This window comes from Budorcas taxicolor, chromosome 2 (genome assembly GCF_023091745.1).
Source record: "Budorcas taxicolor isolate Tak-1 chromosome 2, Takin1.1, whole genome shotgun sequence".
In the NCBI taxonomy this organism is placed as follows: Eukaryota; Metazoa; Chordata; class Mammalia; order Artiodactyla; family Bovidae; genus Budorcas; species Budorcas taxicolor.
In genome coordinates this window covers 6317396-6337322 of record NC_068911.1, presented here as the reverse complement: position 1 = coordinate 6337322, position 19927 = coordinate 6317396, and the positions used below count along the sequence as shown (strand labels likewise).

General features: G+C 39.8%; 2 protein-coding genes across 2 annotated transcripts in view; both read right to left on the bottom strand.

Moving 5' to 3' along the window:
- Positions 1–19927, bottom strand: part of ZSCAN25 (zinc finger and SCAN domain containing 25) — a 430575-nt gene that overhangs the window by 212620 nt on the left and 198028 nt on the right. The window lies entirely within an intron of this gene.
- The window catches only part of LOC128043210 (cytochrome P450 3A24-like), a 59016-nt gene that overhangs the window by 22535 nt on the left and 16554 nt on the right, over positions 1–19927 (bottom strand). The window contains exons 4-7 of the mRNA XM_052635496.1: positions 16498–16597; positions 12416–12529; positions 12081–12169; positions 8360–8508 (exon numbers count right to left, since the gene is read on the bottom strand). Of these exons, the coding sequence (XP_052491456.1) occupies positions 8360–8508; positions 12081–12169; positions 12416–12529; positions 16498–16597 (452 nt within the window). The remainder of the gene's footprint in view (positions 1–8359; positions 8509–12080; positions 12170–12415; positions 12530–16497; positions 16598–19927) is intronic.

The window sequence follows — 19927 nt, the reverse complement described above, 5'->3', positions numbered from 1 at the left end:
CGCCTGAGAAGGTGCGCCAGTTGTACACCCAGAAAATCGAGTGGCAGGGACGGGGGAGGCAATAAGTCGCAGTGACCGTGCTTGCCAAACACATCACCTGAGCTGCTCGGACCTGGGAAGGGCACAAAACGCAGGCCCAACCGAGTCTGCACCTCTGAAGACTACCTGAGTACCTGAACCTGAGTGGCTTAGACCTGGCAGGTGCATGCAGCCCAGGGCCGGCCTCCGACGGTTCCCGGTGGAGCAACCTAGAGGCTGAGCAGTGTGGGCAGGGAGGGCACACACGCTGTGAGCGGGGGCAGGCCCAGTGTGTCTGAGACACTGTGAGCACATGCCAGTGTTATTTGCTTGCAGCATCCCTCTCTCCCCACAGCGAGATTGAACAAGTGAGCCTAAAAAAATGTCCGCCACCGCCCCCTTGTGTCAGGGCAGAAATCAGACACTGAAGTGACCACCAAACAGAAGAAGCTAAAACAGAGGGAGCTGCCTTGGAAGTGACAGGTGCAATAGATTAAAACCCTGTAGTTAGTACCCACTACATAGGAAGGGGCCTATAGATCTTGAGAAATATAAGCCGGACCAAGGAACTATCTGAAAATGAACTGACCCCATACTGCCCACAACACCAGAGAAAGTCCTAGATATATTTTTTACTATTTTTATTATCATTCTTAAAAAATTTTTTTTTAATTTTAAGTCCTCTATTACTCCTTTAATTTTCATTTTTATAACCTACTATTATTTTGCATAAAAAGAGACTCTATTTTAAAAATCAAACTTCATATATATATTTTTTATAATTTTTGTGACTTTGTTTATATTTTCTTTTCTTTAATATTGTATTTTTGAAAATCCAACCTCTACTCTAGATTTTTAATCTTTGCTTTTTGGTATTTGTTATCAATTTTGTACCTTTAAGAACCGAATCTTCAGTACCTATTTTTACTTGGGAGTGAGATTACTGACTTGACTGCTCTCTCCCACTTTGGACTCTCCTTTTTCTCCACCAGGTCGCCTCTATCTCCCTCTCCCCCTTCTCTTCTCTACCCAACTCTGTGAATCTCTTTGTGTGCTCCAGACGGTGGAGAACACTTAAGGAACTGATTACTGGCTGGATCTGTCTCTCTTCTTTTGATTCCCCCCTTTATCCTCCTGGCCATCTCTACCTCCTTCCTCCCTCTTCTCTTCTCTGTATAACTCTGTGAACATCTCTGAGTGGTCCAGACTGGAGCGCACATAAGGAAATGATTACTAGCCAGCTTACTGTCTCCTCTTTTGATTCTACCTCATCTCATTCGGGTCACCTCTAACTCCCTCCTCCCTCTTCTCTTCTCCATGTAACTGTGAACCTCTCTGGGTATCCCTCAATGTGGAGAAACTTTTCATCTTTAACCTAGATGTTTTATCACTGGTGCTGTATAGATGGAGAAGTCTTGAGACTACTGTAAAAATAAGACTGAAAACCAGAAGCAGGTGGCTTAAGTGCAAATCCTGAGAGCACCAGAGAACTCCTGACTACAGGGAACATTAATCAACAGGAGCTCATCAAATGCCTCCATACCTACCCTGAAACCGAGCACCACCCAAGGGCCAACAAGTTCCAGAACAAGACATACCAGGCAAATTCTCCAGCAACACAGGAACACAGCCCTGGGCTTCAATATACAGGCTGCCCAAAGTTACTCCAAACCCATTGACATCTCATAACTCATTACTAGACACTTCGTTGTACTCCAGAGAGAAGAAATCCAGCTCCACCCACCAGGACACTGAAACAAGCTTCCCTAACTAGGAAATCTTGACAAGCCACCTGTACAACCCCACCCACAGTGAGGAAACTCCACAATAAAGAGAACTCCACAACTGCCAGAATACAGAAAGGCCACCCCAAACACAGCAATATAAACAAGATGAAGAGACAGAGGAATACCCAGCAGGTGAAGGAACAGGATAAATGCCCACCAAACCAAACCAAAGAGGAAGAGACAAGGAATCTACCTGATAAAGAATTCCAAATAATGATAGTGAAAATGATCCAAAATCTTGAAATAAAAATGGAATCACAGATAAATAGCCTGGAAACAAGGATTGAGAAGATGCAAGAAAGGTTTAATAAGGACCTAGAAAAAATAAAAAAGAGTCAATATATAATGAATAATGGAATAAACGAGACCAAAAACACTCTGGAGGCAACAAATAGTAGAATAACTATTTGCATTTGTGAAGATAGGATTAGTGAGGTAGAAGATAGAATGGTAGAAATAAATGAATCAGAGAGGAAAAAAGAAAAATGAATTAAAAGAAATGAGGACAATCTCAGAGACCTCCAGGACAATATGAAGTGCTCCAACATTCGAATCAAAGGAGTCCCAGAAGAAGAAGACAAAAAGAAAGACCATGAGAAAATACTTGAGGAGATAATAGTTGAAAACTTCCCTAAAATGGGGAAGGAAATAATCACCCAAGTCCAAGAAACCCTGAGAGTCCCAAACAGGATAAACCCAAGGCTAAACACCCCAAGACACATATTAATCAAATTAACAAAGATCAAACACAAAGAACAAATATTAAAAGCAGAAAGGGAAAAACAACAAATAACACACAAGGGGATTCCCATAAGGATAACAGCTGATCTTTCAATAGAAACTCTTCAGGCCAGGAGGGAATGGCAAGACATACTTAAAGTGATGAATGAAAATAACCTACAGCCCAGATTACTGCGCCCAGCAAGGATCTCATTCAAATATGAAGGAGAAATCAAAAGCTTTACAGACAAGCAAAAGATGAGAGAATTCAGCACCACCAAACCAGCTCTCCAACAAATGCTAAAGGATCTTCTCTAGACAGGAAACACAGAAAGGGTGTATAAACTCACACCCAAAACAATAAAGTAAATGGCAACGGAATCATTCTTATCAATAATTACCTTAAATGTAAATGGGTTGAATGCCCCAACCAAAAGACAGAGACTGGCTGAATGGATACAAAAACAAGACCCCTATATATATTGTGTACAAGAGACCCACCTCAAAACAGGAGACACATACAGACTGAAAGTGAAGGGCTAGAAAAAGATATTCCACGCAAACAGAGACCAAAAGAAAGCAGGAGTAGCAATACTCATATCAGATAAAATGGACTTTAAAACAAAGGCTGTGAAAGGAGACAAAGAAGGACACTACATAATGATCAAAGGATCAATCCAAGAAGAAGATATAACAATTATAAATATATATGCACCCAACATAGGAGCACCACAATATGTAAGACACATGCTAACAAGTATGAAAGGGGAAATTAACAATAACACAATAATAGTGGGAGACTTTAATACCCCTCTAACACCAATGGATAGATCAACTAAACAGAAAATTCACAAGGAAACACAAACTTTAAATGATACAATAGACCAGCTAGACCTAATTGATATCTATAGGACATTTAACCACCAAACAATGAATTTCACCCTTTTCTCAAGTGCACACGGAACCTTCTCCAGGATAGATCACATCCTGGGACATAAATCTAGCCTTAGTAAATTCAAAAAAACTGAAATCATTCCAAGCATCTTTTCTGACCACAATGCAGTGAGATTAGATCTCAATTACAGGAGAAAAACTATTAAAAATTCCAACATATGGAGGCTGAACAACATACTGCTGAATAACCAAGAAATCACAGAAGAAATCAAAAAAGAAATAAAAATATGCATAGAAACGAATGAAAATGAAAACACAACAACCCAAAACCTGTGGGATATTGTAAAAGCAGTGCTAAGGGGAAAGTTCATAGCAATACAGGCATACCTCAAGAAATAAGAAAAAAGTCAAATAAATAACCTAACTCTACACCTAAAGCAACTAGAAAACGAAGAAATGAAGAACCCCAGGGTTAGTAGAAGGAAAGAAATCTTAAAAATTAGGGCAGAAATAAATGCAAAAGAAACAAAAGAGACCATAGCAAAAATCAACAAAGCCAAAAGCTGGTTCTTTGAGAAGATAAAAAAAATTGACAAACCATTAGCCAGACTCATCAAGAAACAAAGGGAGAAAAATCAAATCAATAAAATTAGAAACGAAAATGGAGAGATCACAACAGACAACACAGCAATACAAAGGATCACAAGAGACTACTATCGGCAATTATATGCCAATAAAATGGACAACGTGGAAGAAATGAACAAATTCTTAGAAAAGTACAACTTTCCAAAACTGAACCAGGAAGAAATAGAAAATCTTAACAGACCCATCACAAGCACAGAAATTGAAACTGTAATCAGAAATCTTCCAGCAAACAAAAGCCCAGGTCCAGAAGGCTTCACAGCTGAATTCTACCAAAAATTTAGAGAAGAGCTAACACCTATCCTACTCAAACTCTTCCAGAAAATTGCAGAGGAAGGTAAACTTCCAAACTCATTCTATGAGGCCACCATCACCCTAATACCAAAACCTGACAAAGATGCCACAAAAAAAGAAAACTACAGGCTAATATCACTGATGAACATAGATGCAAAAATCCTTAACAAAATTCTAGCAGACAGAATCCAACAACACATTAAAAAGCTTATACACCATGACCAAGTGGGTTTTATCCCAGGGATGCAGGATTCTTCAATATCTGCAGATCAATCAATGTAATACACCACATTAACAAATTAAAAAATAAAAGCCATATGATTATCTCAATAGATGCAGAGAAAACCTTTGACAAAATTCAACATCCATTTATGATAAAAACTCTCCAGAAAGCAGGAATAGAAGGAACATACCTCAACATAATAAAAGCTATATATGACAAACCCACAGCAAACATTATCCTCAATGGTGAAAAATTAAAATCATTTCCCCTAAAGTCAGGAATAAGACAAGGGTGCTCACTTTCACCACTACTATTCAACATAGTTTTGGAAGTTTTGGCCACAGCAATCAGAGCGGAAAAAGAAATTAAAGGAATCCAAATTGGAAAAGAAGAAGTAAAACTCTCACTGTTTGCAGATGACATGATCCTCTACACAGAAAATCCTAAAGACTCCACCAGAAAATTACTTGAGCTAATCAATGCATACAGTAAAGTTGCAGGATATAAAATCAACACACAGAAATCCCTTGCATTCCTATACACTAATAATGAGAAAATGGAAAGAGAAATTAAGGAAACAATTCCATTCACCATTGCAACAAAAAGAATAAAACACTTAGGAATATATCTACCTAAAGAAACTAAAGACCTTTATATAGAAAACTATACAACACTGGTGAAAGAAATCAAAGAGAACACTAATAGATGGAGAAATATACCGTGTTCATGGATCGGAAGAATCAATATAGTGAAAACGAGTGTGCTACCCAAAGCAATCTATAGATTCAATGCAATCCCTATCAAACTACCAATGGTATCTTTCACAGAGCTAAAACAAATAATTTCACAATTTGTATGGAAGTACAAAAAACCTCAAATAGCCAAAGCAATTTTGAGAAAGAAGAATGGAACTGGAGGAATCAACCTGCCTGACCTCAGGCTCTACTACAAAGCCACAGTCATCAAGACAGTATGGTACTGGCTCAAAGACAGAAATATAGATCAATGGAACAAAATTGAAAGCCCAGAGATAAATCCACGCACCTATGGACACCTTATCTTTGACAAAGGAGGCAAGAATATACAATGGATTAAAGACAATCTCTTTAACAAGTGGTGCTGGGAAAACTGGTCAACCACTTGTAAAAGAATGAAACTAGAACACTTTCTAACACCATACACAAAAATAAACTAAAAAATGGATTAAAGATCTAAATGTAAGACCAGAAACTATAAAACTCTTAGAGGAGAACATAGGCAAAACACTCTCTGACATACATCACAGCAGGATCCTCTATAACCCACCTCCCAGGATATTGGAAATAAAAGCAAAAATAAACAAATGGGACCTAATTAAACTTAAAAGCTTCTGCACAACAAAGGAAAGCAAGGTGAAAAGACAGCCTTCAGAATGGGAGAAAATAATAGCAAATGAAGCAACTGACAAAGAATTAACCTCAAAAATATACAAGCAACACCTACAGCTCAATTCCAGAAAAATAAACGACCCAATCAAAAAATGGGCCAAAGAACTAGATAGACATTTCTCCAGAGAAGACATACAGATGGTTAACAAACACATGAAAAGATGCTCAACATCATTCATTATCAGAGAAATGCAAATCAAAACCACAATGAGGTACTATTTCATGCCAGTCAGAATGGCTGCTATCCGAAAGTCTATAAGCAATAAATGCTGGAGAGGGTGTGGAGAAAAGGGAACTCTCTTACACTGTTGGTGGGAATGCAAACTAGTACAGCTACTATGGAGAACAGTGTGGAGATTCCTTAAAAAACTGGAAATAGACCTGCCTTATGACCCAGCAATCCCACTGCTGGGCATACACATAGAGGAAACCAGAATTGAAAGAGATATGTGTACCCCAATGTTCATCGCAGCACTGTTTATAATAGCCAGGACATGGAAACAACCTAGATGTCCATCAGTGGATGAATGGATAAGAAAGCTGTGGTACATATACAAATGGAGTATTACTCAGCCATTAAAAAGAATACATTTGAATCAGTTCTAATGAGGTGGATGAAACTGGAGCCTGTTATACAGAGTGAAATAAGCCAGAAAGAAAACACCAATATAGTATACTAACACATATATATGGAATTTAGAAAGATGGTAACAATAACCCTGTATGCGAGACAGCAAAAGAGACACAGATATATAGAACAATCTTTTGGACTCTGTGGGAGAGGGCGAGGGTGGGATGATTTGGGGGAATGGCATGGAAACATGTATAATATCATATAAGAAACAAATCGCCAGTCCAGGTTTGATACAGGATCCTTGGGGCTGGTGCACTGGGATGACCCAGAGAGATGGTATGGGGAGGGAGATGGGAGGGGGGTTCAGGATGGGGAACACATGTACACCCGTGGTGGATTCATGTTGATGTGTGGCAGAACCAATACAATATTGTAAAGTAATTAGCCTCCAATTAAAATAAATAAATTAAAAATAAATAAGTAAACAGTGCTGTGATGAACATTGGGATACACATCCTTTATATTTAATAAGTAAATAAATAAAATTTAAAAAAAGGAAATGAAGACTAAAACTCATCAGATAACATGATCATGTATACAGGGAATCTGAAGGACACCACTAAAAACCTATTAGAAAAAATAAAGAAGTTCAGCAGGGTTTCAAGATACGAGATCAAAATACAAAATCAATTGTATTTCTATACATTGCAATAAATAAAATGAAAGTGACATTAAGAAAATGATTCCACTTATGGTAACATCAAAAAGAATAAATAAGTAGGAATAAAATAAAAGATATGTAAAATTTACACTCTGAAAACCACAAAACCTTGTTGAACTAAATTAAAGAAGATGTAAATGAAAACATTCCATGTTCATAAATCAGAACATTTTCATTGTCAAGATGGCACATCAACAGATATAAGACTTCCCCTATCAGAACCTTAGCTGGCCTCTTTGAAGAAACTGACTATCTTAGATTAAATTCATATGAAATTGCAAGGGGCTCATAGAAGACAAAATATTCCTGAAAAAAATAATTAAGTTATAAGACACACCTTTCCTGATTTTAAGACTTACCTTAAAGCTACATTAATCAAGGCAATGTGGTACTGGCCTAAGGATGAACACATAGATTCATGGAATAGAATTTTGAGTCCAGAAATAAACCCACATGGCTATGGTCAACTGAACAGTGAAAATGTTTCCAAGACCATTTAATGGAGACAAAATAGGCTTTTCAACAAGTGGTGCTGCGACAACTGGATAGCTATAAGCATATTACACCAGGGATATTTATTTAAGTAATAACTGAAATCTGTACCTTTTGACTACCATCATCCAATTCTCCTATCTCCCAAACCCTGTCTCTGGAAACCAAAAATCTGACATTGTTTTTCAATGAATTTGGATTCCTTTTTTTGATTCATCATGTAAGTATTTGCCTTTCTCTGTCTGACTTATCTCACTGAGCATAATGCCCTCTGCTGAGATCCAGCCACATTGCTGCAAATGGCAGGATTTCCTTCCTTTTAATGGCTGAATAGTATTCTGGTGGGTGTGTGTGTGTACACCACATTTTTCAAATCCACTTATCCATTGATGGACACTTAGTTGTAAAAACCATTGAACTGTACATTTTAAGTGGGTGAATTGATGGTATGTGAATTATATCTCAATAAACCTCTGAAAAAGAAGAAAGGAAGGGAGAAAGAAAGAATGAGAGGGAAGGAGGGATGGAGGGAGGAATACAGAAAAAGAAACATAGTAGGACACTTACCTATTGAGAGAAGGAATGGATCAAGGATACTCAATCTTAAGAGCTTCTGGACATTCTCCACAAAGGGATCTTGTGGGTTGCCGAGGGAATCAATATTCACTCCAAATGATGTGCTAGTAATCACATCCATGCTGTAGGCCCCAAAGATGCTGAGTAGAGAAAGACAGACACAGTTAAAATCAGGACCAGCTGACTATCCATATCCAACACAGTCAACAAGAAAATCATATAAAATCAGATGCCCGGGCAAGACAGGTCAAGAGCCACACTCTCTGAGAACCACCTGCTGGATCACGGAAGACTGTCTGCTACTATCACTCACTCCTGAGGTGTGAATGATGCAACTGCCCCTGTGCTGGGGGGATGGGGACACTAAGGCAAGTGAGACCCCCCCACCGCCAAACTCAAGGAGCTCAGTCATAGAAGGACAGAACCCATAATCAGACAAAGGACAGTAGTGTGCTTTGACTATGGGCAATAAAAGGTGTATAAGGACTGTGTCTGAGCAGAGCAAAGGGAGTAAATTCACTCTTCCTGGGGAGTCAAGAAAGGGGACATTGATCTGGGTCTCAGCTCACCACAGAACCTGTGCTCAGAGCTGATTCTCCTTTAGCACATAAACCAGAGTTGATATACAATATCACATTAGTTTCAGGTGTAGAAGAGCGATTTTAAATACTTCATTTAAAGTTATTATTAAATATTGGCTACATTCCTGTTATGTACAATCTATCCTTGTAGCACAATTATGTTATACATTGCAATTTGTACCTTTTAATCCTCTATCCTATCGTGCACTCCCCTTTCTACTCCCCACTGATGACCATCTGTTTGTTTTCTACATCTGTGAGTCTGTTTTGGTTTTATATATTGATATTCATTTTATTTTTAGATTCTACATATACATGATAACATGCAATACTTTTCATTCTCTAACTTATTTCACTTAGCATAATACCCTCTAGGTCCATGTATGTCATTGTAAACGGTAGAATTTCATTCTTTTCTTATGACTCAGTAATATTTCTTGAGTTTGAGTGAACTCTGGGAGTTGGTGATGGACAGGGAGGCCTGGTGTGCTGCAATTCATGGGGTTGCAAAGAGTCAGACACGACTGAGCAACTGAACTGAACTGAACTGACTATTTCTTGTGTGTGTGTGTGTGTGTGTGTGTGTGTGTGTGTGTGCACGTGTATACTTGTACACGTGCCACATCTTCTTCATCCATTCATCTGTTGGTGGATACTTAGGTTGTTTCCATATCTTAGCTATTGTAAATAATGCTGATGTAAACACATACATTTTCAAATTCATGTATTCATGTTCATTGGATATATACCCAGGGTGGAATTGCTGTATCATATGAAAGTTCTTGGGCTTCCCAGGCCTCTGAGTAGTAAGGAATCTGCCTGCAATGCAGGAGATTTGGGTTTGATCCCTGGATCAGGAAGATCCCCTGGAGAAGGAAATGGCTATCCACTCTAGTACTCTTGCCTGGGAAATCCCATGGACAGAGGAGCCTGGTGGACTACAGTCCATGGGGTTGAGAAGAGTTGGACATGACTGAGCAACTGAGCACACACAGAACAGTTGTCTTTTTAGTTTTTGGAGAAACCTCCATATGTTTCCCCAGTGGCTACATCAATTTACATGTCTACTGACCTTATACCAGGGTTCCCTTTTCTCCACATCCTCACCAACATTTGCTATTTGTAAACTTTCTAATGATAGTAATTCTTACAGGTGGTGGGTGATTTTGTGATTTTGGTTTCCATTTCTCTGATAATATGCAATGTTGAGCATCTTTTCAACTGTATATCTTCCATGGAAGAAATATCTATTAAGATCTTCTGCTCATTTTTCATTGGGTTGTTTGTTTTTCAGATTTTGCGTTGTATGAGACATTTATATATTTTTGATATTAACCTCTTATCATATCATTTGCAAATATTTTCTCCCATCCATTCACCAGGTTGTCTTTTCATCTTATTAATAATTTACTTTGTTGTGCAAAAGATTTTTAAGTTTAACTGGGCACCATTTGTTTATTTTTGCTCTTGTTTTCTTTGCCTTAAGAGTCAAATCTAAAAATGTACAGTTATGATTTATGTCAAACAGCATTCATCCTCCCTATTGTTTCTTCCATGTTTTTATGGTTTCCAGTCTTACAGTCAGGTTTTTAATCCATTTTGAGTTTGTTTTTGTATAGAGTGTGAGAAAATGTTCTAATTTCATTCTTTTGCATGTAGCTGTCCAGTTTTCCCAACACACTTATTGAAAAGACTGTCTTTAATCCATTGTTTATTCTTGCCTCCTTTATCATAGATTAATTGACTATAAGTGTACAGGTTTATTTTGGGGCTCTAAATTTTATTCAGTTGATCTTTGTGTCTGTTTTTGTGCCCATACTCTCTCTCTTTTTTAATCCATACTTTATCTTTTATTTAAATTTATTTATTTTAATTGGAGGCTAATTACTTTACAATATTGTATTGGTCCTGCCACACATCAACATGAATCCTCCGCGGGTGTACACGTGTTCCCCATCCTGAACCCCCCTCCCACCTCCCTCCCCATACCATCCCTCTGGGTCATCCCAGTGCACCAGCCCCAAGGATCCTGTATCAAACCTGGACTGGTGATTTGTTTCTTATATGATACACATGTTTCCATGCCATTCCCCCAAATCATTCCACCTTCTCCCTCTCCCACAGAGTCCAAAAGACTGTTCTATACATCTGTGTCTCTTTTGCTGTCTCGCATACAGGTTCATGTTCATCGCAGCACTGTTTATAAAAGCCCATACTCTTTAAAATCAGGAACAAGACAAGGATGCCCACTCTCACCCCTTCTATTCAATGTAGTATTGGAAGTCCTAGCCACACGAATCAGACAAGAAAAAGAAAAAAAAGGCATCCAAATTGGAAGGCAACATGTAAAACTATCACTATTTGCAGATGAAATAATACTTTTACATAGAAACTTCTACCAAAAAACTAGAATAAATGAATTCAGTAAAGTGGCAGGTACATGGTTAATATGCAGATATCTGTTGCTTTTCTGTACAATAATAAAGAACTACCAGAAAGAGAAGATGATAAAACAATCCTGTTAAAATCACATAAAAAAGAATAAAATACCTGGGAATAAACTTAACCAGGGAGGTGAAAGACCTATACTATGAAAACTATAAAACAATGAAGGAAATTGAAGATGACACAAAGAAATGGAAAGATATCTCCTGTACATGGAAAGGAATAATTAATGTTGCTAAAATGTCCATATTACCCAAACCAATCTGTAGATCTAATGCAATCCCTATCAAAATGCCCGTGTTACTTTTCACAGAACTAGAACAAATAATCCTCAAATTTATATGGAACCATATAAGACCATAAATAGCCAAAGCAATCTTGAAAAAAACAACAGAGATGGAGGCATCATGCTCCCTGACTTAAGACCAAACTGTGTATTTTTGTTTCCCAGAATATCCAAGGTGACAGTTAAACAGATAAGTTAACCCTGGCTCATGTACACAGAAGATACCTTCTGATATTTTCATGAGCCACCACTCATTCTCGGGTGGCCAGTCAGAGTTGTAAACCATATACTTACTTCTGTTTGGTCACTAGAGTAACTCAGCAGTAGGAATTTGGCTCCAAGGCACAAAACACAAGGGTCTCAGTGGAGCTCAGGTACAAACAGCTTCACCCCTACTTACTCTTTCATGTTGACGGACGTGCCTTTCTCTGCTTCCTTCCTCAGGTTCCTCACCAACACATCTCCATACTTCCCAATGATAGGGAACATCTAGACACAAAACACAACAGCATTGGAAGTTAAATGTGGAGACTCAAGCTTTAGAATAACCTGGTTTTCACGGGCATGGAGGCATAAGTGACATTTTATTATGAATCTGATGAGGTCTCTTTTAGGATATGAAGATAAAAACCATTTTAGGAAACTCAAATTTGGCACACCACTCCTTGGACAGGGATATGAATTTATTTTCTACCTTATTCTTTAAGTTGCTCATGGAAAACCCTCTTCTTTTACCTCTTTGAGCTTCCCACTGGTGAAGGTTGGAGACAGCAATGTCCGTATTCTCTTCCATTGTTCATCCTCAGCCACAGTGATGGCATTTTTCATAATTCCCAATGGACCAAAAACCTAGAGTTGAAAGCAAAACACATTTTACCCTACCTAAGTTTTAACCCTGGGATTTCTTTGGAAGGAATGATGCTAAAACTGAAGCTCCAGTACTTTGGCCACCTCATGCGAAGAGTTGACTCATTGGAAAAGACTCTGATGCTGGGAGGGATTGGGGGCAGGAGAAGAAGGGGACGACAGAGGATGAGATGGCTGGATGGCATCACTGACTCGATGGACGTGAATCTGAGTGAACTCCAGGAGTTGGTGATGGACAGGGAGGCCTGGCGTGCTGCAATTCATGGGGTCGCAAAGAGTCGGACACGACTGAGTGACTGAACTGAACTGAACTGAAGTTTTGGAAATCTCAACAGATGTGGAAAATTTGTTAATAATTTGGGGACAATGTATTCAATAAATCTTCAGTGACTATCTACATAGTACCAGGCTCTATGCTAGATGCACAATAAACATTTATTCTGAGTCTCTAGGTTCCTGCGAAGGTGGTAGACATTTGGCCACTTCATGTGGTTTCCAGCCTTCATATTCCAATCTCCTTTTATTTATTTATTTATTTTCTTTCTTTTTTTTAATTTTTATTTTTACTTTAGTTTGCTTTACGATACTGTATTGGTTTTGCCATACATTGACATGAATCAGCCACGAATGTACATGAGTTTAAACGCAAATGACCCATGTAGTGCAGAAAGGGTTCTTCCAGGGGGATAGAAGGGAATAACATCTAGTTCATCTTCCTGGGCTATGCAGAGAAGGGATTGGTGACAGCCAGCCAGATAGCCTTGGCAGACTGCATTTTGCCTCAGATTACTTCTGTATTTACATATATTTACAGGCTGACCAACTTGAAAAGGAATGTGCTGATATGGTGGGGGTTTTTTAGTACTACCTACACAAAAGATTAGGAATCTACTTGCTATTCTGAAAAAATTACCCAGGGATATGGAAAATATTTTCCCCTACATTTCCCCCCAAGGAATAGAAGGGTAAAGAAGATAACTCTATTTCTCATCTTGGAACAGGCTTATGAAGCCAACCTGTTTTAAAATTTCCTCAATCTTTCAAATTTATATTTTGTTTTAAAATGGATACCTCCAACCCTCGTTTTTGACAAAGCTCACAAACAAGAAAGACAAATTTCCTTAGCTTGATAAAGAGCATCTACAAAAAAACCTACAGCTAACATCACTTTAAGGATGAAATACTAAGGTGACATCACCAAGATGGCAGAGTAGGAGACTACAGCCTTTGTTGTCTCACAATTGGACAGCTCGCAGTAAATGAAATTCGGCCTAAAAGGTGTCAGCAATATAACAGACCACACTTGAAAATAACTCGCAGAAAAAGTAAGGAGAATAGTTACATTTTGTTTGCATCATCCCTTCCCCTAGGCCAGCACTGCTCAGCATCAACAAGGAAGTCCCCAGCCTGAGACATTTTCCCTTGCTGGAAAACAAACAAACAAACAAACAAAACTAAAAGAGACATGAAGAGTGACCAGTTTCTCCAGCCTTTCAGAACATTGCACAAATGACCTGCTTTGCTTTCACCCCACCCAGAGACGAGCAGAGCTGAGACAACCAGAGACAACTAGAAACAAAGAAGAAGGGCAAGGACTACCAGTGTCAACCACGCAGCAGGAGTGACTACGGTTCCCTGTATCCTGCTCTGCAGAAAACCCCAGAAACTTTGCTATGACGAAACCAACTGCCAGCATAGTCATTGGAAAACCTCTGAAAATTTTGGTGCTGATCACTTCCCAGGGTTCTACCTTAGCAGACTCCGATTTCCTGAGTCCTGTCTTCCCCCTCAACTTCAACAGAGCTGCTCCAGCCACTGATGCCCTGAGACTCAGAATCCACACCGGCTGCCAGCCCCAATCTTTTGGGCTGGGCATGTGAAAAAACCCCATCCCAGACCCCTGCAGCTGCTCAGGTGTTTATACTACATCAGTGGAAAGCAGTAGGTATTATGTGCTTTTGTAGCTACACACACACACACCTACCTGTCTATATCTGCATCTATCTGTCATTGGTCTATATCATCTGGCCTGCTATCATCTATCTACACAGAAAAGCATGGATTTACATGGATAGTTCAGTCAGTGACTTCATGGGGTTTAGTCTAGTTTCTCAGTCTCTGAACCTATGACTTTTTCTCCAACAGTGAAAAGGCTGGCTCCCATCATCTTTTCTGTATTACTTGATCAATCCCCCTTTATGGACCCAATCCATGAACCATCCCTTTCCACTCATGATGCCCCCTCACCCTACAGGCCACCCCCACAAGTGAGCATTTTGGGTTCCCTCACCCGTGCCCGGCTGCCATCCCTGTGGACACCCTCCCCTCCCTGCTCAGTCTCTGACTTGGAGCCACTGTCCTCCTTCTCTGGCTCCACCCTGACATGTGGGGCTGCCCACCTTCTGTGGTCGACCTTCGGGTTTAGGACTGGACTGTCCAGGAAGAGATGGCAGGCAGGGGAAGGAGAGGGGAGGGAAGGGGCAGGAAAGGGAAAGGAAGAGCCATGTGCAGCTTCTGATCCCACTGAAACTGACCAGTGCCTGTAGCCTTTCTCCCAATAAACTGATCAATCAGCCACCTTTAATTTCACATTCATGGTGTTAAGGCAGTTGCATGAACCCTACTCTACTGCCTCCAACCCCACTAGAGCTGCCCAGTTAGTGCCACTGCTGATGCTATAAGACCCAGGGTCCACACCAGCAGCCAATCTTTTTTGATGCACATGTGCAAAACACCGTCAGAGGCCCCTGCAGATGCTCAGATGCCTAAAGCCAGTCCTTACTACTGTCACTCGACTGCACTGACACACCTGCCCACAGCTAACCTCTGCAGCCACACATCTGCACACTGCCAGGCTCAAGCCTGAGCACAGCAATGAAGACACAGGGGAGTAAAAAATAAAATAAATAAATTACTTTTAATGGATAGTCTTTCCATAAATGGTGCTGGAGCAAATTAAACATTTAGATGCAAAAGAAAAAAAAAAAAAACAACCTCATACATTACACAAAACCTAAGATAAAATGGATCATAGACTTAAATGTAAAACATAAAATGATTTAATGTTTAGGAAAAAATAAGAGATAATCTTCAGGGCCTGGGGCTAGGTCAAGATATTTTGGACTTGACAACAAAGGCAAAATCCATAAAAGAGAAAATTGATAAATCATTTATCAAAATTTAAAGAACAATGTTTGCTAAAGACCTTGATAAGAGGAAAAAGCAAGCTACAAGCCATGACTATAAAATACCCTGTATGCAAGACAGCAAAAGAGACACAGATGTCTAGAGCAGACTTTTGGACTCTGAGGGAGAGGGAAAGGGTGGGATGATTTGGGAGAATGGCATTGAAACATGTATACTATCATGTAAGAAATGAATCGCCAGTCTATGTTCGATACAGGATACAGGATGCTTGGGGCTGGTGCACAGGGATGATCCAGAGAGATGATATGGGGTGGGAGGTGGGAAGGGGGTTCATGTTTGGGAACTCATGTACACCCGTGGTGGATTCATGTCAATGTATGGCAAAATCAATACAGTATTGTAAAGTAAAATAAAGTAAAAATAAAAATTAAAAAAAAAGAAAAGAATAGCAAGAGGGAGTCTTGTAGGGATGGAACAGTTCTATACATTGATTGTTGTGTTAACTACACAAATCTACATCTAGGACACATTTCCGTAGAGCAAAACATACACAAATGAGTGAACATGAAACTGATGAAGTCAGAATAAGCTCCATGAATAGTATGAATGTCAATTTTCTGCTTTGAAATTATATTTTAATTAATTGATGTATTAATTGTTGAGAAATCAGGACAAAAGTTACATGACACGCAGTCTCTTTGTATTTTTCTCTTTTGACAACAGCCTATGAATTTATAATATATTGCAAAATGCATATCTAAGAAACTAATAAATTTTAAATTAAAATTAAAATGGATGCCTACCCTCCGGTTTGTGAAGACAGAATAACATTCTTTCACTAGTACTGTTTTGATCACGTCTGGATCTGTGATAACCAACAGAGGTTGTTTACCTTCAAAAATCCTGTGTAGGAAAAACAGAGTTTATTAAACTTAATGAGCCATTTTGCAGGTGAAACCACACGTGGAAGTCCAGATCTCCATCCTAACATTATGTCATCTATCCTTCTAAGTGAACTGAAGTGAAGTGAAGTCGCTCAGTCGTGTCCGACTCTTTGCGACCCTGTGAACTGTAGCCGGCCAGGCTCCTCCGTCCATGGGATTCTCCAGGCAAGAATACTGGAGCGGGTTGCCATTTCCTTCTCCAGGGGATCTTCCTGATCCAGGGATCGAACCCGGATCTCCCACATTGCAGGCGGATGCTTTAACCTCTGAGCCACCAGGGAAACCCATAAGGGCATAGTTAAAACTACCATGAAAACATTGTTAATTGTAGGTTGTAGGGACATGGGTATTTCCTATACCATTCTCCATAATATTTATAGGTTTAATATATTTCATTATTAAAAAGGAAGTTATTTTAGTAAATAGTTGAAGTAAATTATTTGAAAATTAAAAAATAATTAAGGAGAGTCAATCTACTCAGTCATTTTTGAAGATATACCCAAAGCATGAAAATGCATATAATATTAGATGAAAACTGTTGACACATTGATTATAAATATGTAACAAAGTATCTGCAAATGGAGGGAGATTTGGAATGCTCTACAAGTGACAGTGGGATTATGAAAGTTTTCTTGCCCTATTGTCTAAAATTTGTTTGCTAGTTTATAATTTTAAGGAAATATTTTAAATAATGAGCTATCCTTGGTAGCATCAAGTTTAGGGTAATTTGAACAAAAGGAAAAAGAGAAAAAAACTTTCAGAGGAGTCTATTTAATTCATTTTCTAAATATTTTCTTTCATTACATGGGTCCTGTGGGCCTTGGGCTCCATGTAGGTGACATCCATCACCAGCTCGGCAGGCCCACGTCTGACCCACCTCTCACACAAAGCTGACTCCTCAGATGTGACACGTCGCCGTTTGACCTCATCTCCTGACTGTCAGGATGCCCGTCCATGGGAATGGGCCACTGGCATGAGATTTACTCTGAGTTATTTACACTGTCTTCTGACATTTTGGTTTCACTGTCAATCACTTGCAATGGCTATAGCGAATTGGAAGATTTTCTCCATGTTCCCTATTCCTCCTTTAACTCCACAGAAGACTTTCAAATGGTTTTGTCATTACATGTAAAGACTGCAGAGAAACACTGCACTTACTTCTGCCCATTTCCAAAAGCTGTTCTAAAACTCAGAGGGTGTAAGTGGGTGTCAAGAGCACTTAGTGCTGAAGCAGTGACAGGAGGGACTGAGGAGGCACTTAATCTGCTCTTCCACCTGACTGACCATTTTACTTGGATGATTCCCTTCTTCCCATCACAGTTTTGCAACAACACTTGGGTGGAGAAGAGATAGTGGTTTGGGGTGACCCTTTATATTCATGATGTCACTCCAGCCTTAATAATTTCTCTCACTACCAGTTACAATTCAGATTTTTGAACCCTCCTCAGATCATACTGATTTGCTGTACTGATGAGTGGGGTCAAAGTCTGTATTTATAACAAGCTCTCCCAGGTGGTCCTCATTCATGTCCAACATGAGAATCGTTTTCTAAAGAGAGACCTGGGATCCACCATGAAAACGTGACTCCATCCAGAGCTCATAGGTACTAAATGTTGGAGGGGCAGTTGGAGCTGGGCCAGTAGTGTCCTAGGGCTATATATTCTTTCCACTCAACCAGGTTGAGTTTTCGGGCCATAACAACTTGGCAGGGTCCTGTGGTTCCTGAGGATCTGATAAGAGAAGATGAAGAGGTCTGCACAGGTAGGGCCTCTGCCATTTGCTTTTGGCAAAGAAGCACCACATGACACCTCTCACTCTGTTCTCATTAAACCTCCAATAGCTCCTAAAGCCCACCTGACACACTCGGGTTAGATATATATACCCTACATCTCCTCAAAGTCAGAGAAAAACAGTAGATAAAACAATTATTGAATACAATTCTATCAGAAAATCTTACCTGAAAATTAAAAAAACAAAAACTTCGTATGTGTAGAGAAAGTAAAAAACTGAGCAGAAACGATTTCCAATTATGTTTACCTATAACCCTCATCTCTTTTCCCAAAGGACATATTAAAGCCAAAATTTAAATAAAGGACTTTGGGTTTTAATTAGAAGAGAATCATGTGATCATACAGGGGGGGTTTTAGCCCTTATTTTACAAACCCATAGGAGTACTCATAGAGCCGCCTCATTTTTCTGGAGCAGGAATAAATGTCATTATACAGATTTACTTATGCATGTGTGCAAGTATATCCATGAAATAAATTCTCAGCAATGGAATAACTAGGTCAAAAGAGAAGTGCAGGCTTCCAGTTCAGGATGGTGGAGTAGAAGGACATGTGCTTATCTCCTCCTGCGAGAGCACCAAGTTTGCAGTTAGCTGTTGGAAAATCATTGACAGGAGGATACTGGGACCCACCAAAAAAAAAAAAACAACAACAACCCACATCCAAAGACAAAGAAGAAGCCACAGCGAGAAGGTAGGAGGGACACAATTACAATAAAATCAAATCCTGTACCTGCCAGGTGGGTGACCCACAGACAGGAGAACAGTAATACCAAAGAAGTTCTCACACTGTTGCCAAGGTTCTGAACCCAACATCAGGCTTCCCAGCCTGGGGATCTGACAAAGGGACTGGGAATCCCCAGGGAATCTGGCCTGGAGTGCTAGTGAGATTTGATGATAGGACTTCCAGAGGACCAGGAGACACAGAGACTCCAGTTTTGGAGAGCACAAACAAAATTTTGTGCTCATCAAGACCCAGAGAGAAGCAGTGACCCCACAGGAGACTGAACCAAAACTATCTGCTAGTGTCGGAGGGCTTCCTGTGGAGGAGTGGGTTAGCAGGGGCTCACCACAGGGACGGGGGCACTGGAAGTTCCCCTTTGGCATAAACCCTCTTCAGTTCAGTCGCTCAGTCGTGTCTGACTCTTTGTGACCCCATGAATCGCAGCACGCTAGGCCTCCCTGTCCATCACCAACTCCTGGAGTTCACTCAGACTCACATCCATTGAGTCCACGATGCCATCCAGCCATCTCATCCTCTGTCATCCCCTTCTCCTCCTGCCCCCAATCCCTCCCAGCATCAGAGTCTTTTCCAATGAGTCAGCCCTTCGCATGAGGTGGGCAAAGTACTGGAGTTTGAGCTTTAGCATCATTCCTTCCAAAGAAATCCCAGGGCTGATCTCCTTCAGAATGGACTGGTTGGATCTCCTTGCAGTCCAAGGGACTCTCAAGAGTCTTCTCCAACATCACAGTTCAAAAGCACCAATTCTTTGGCGCTCAGCT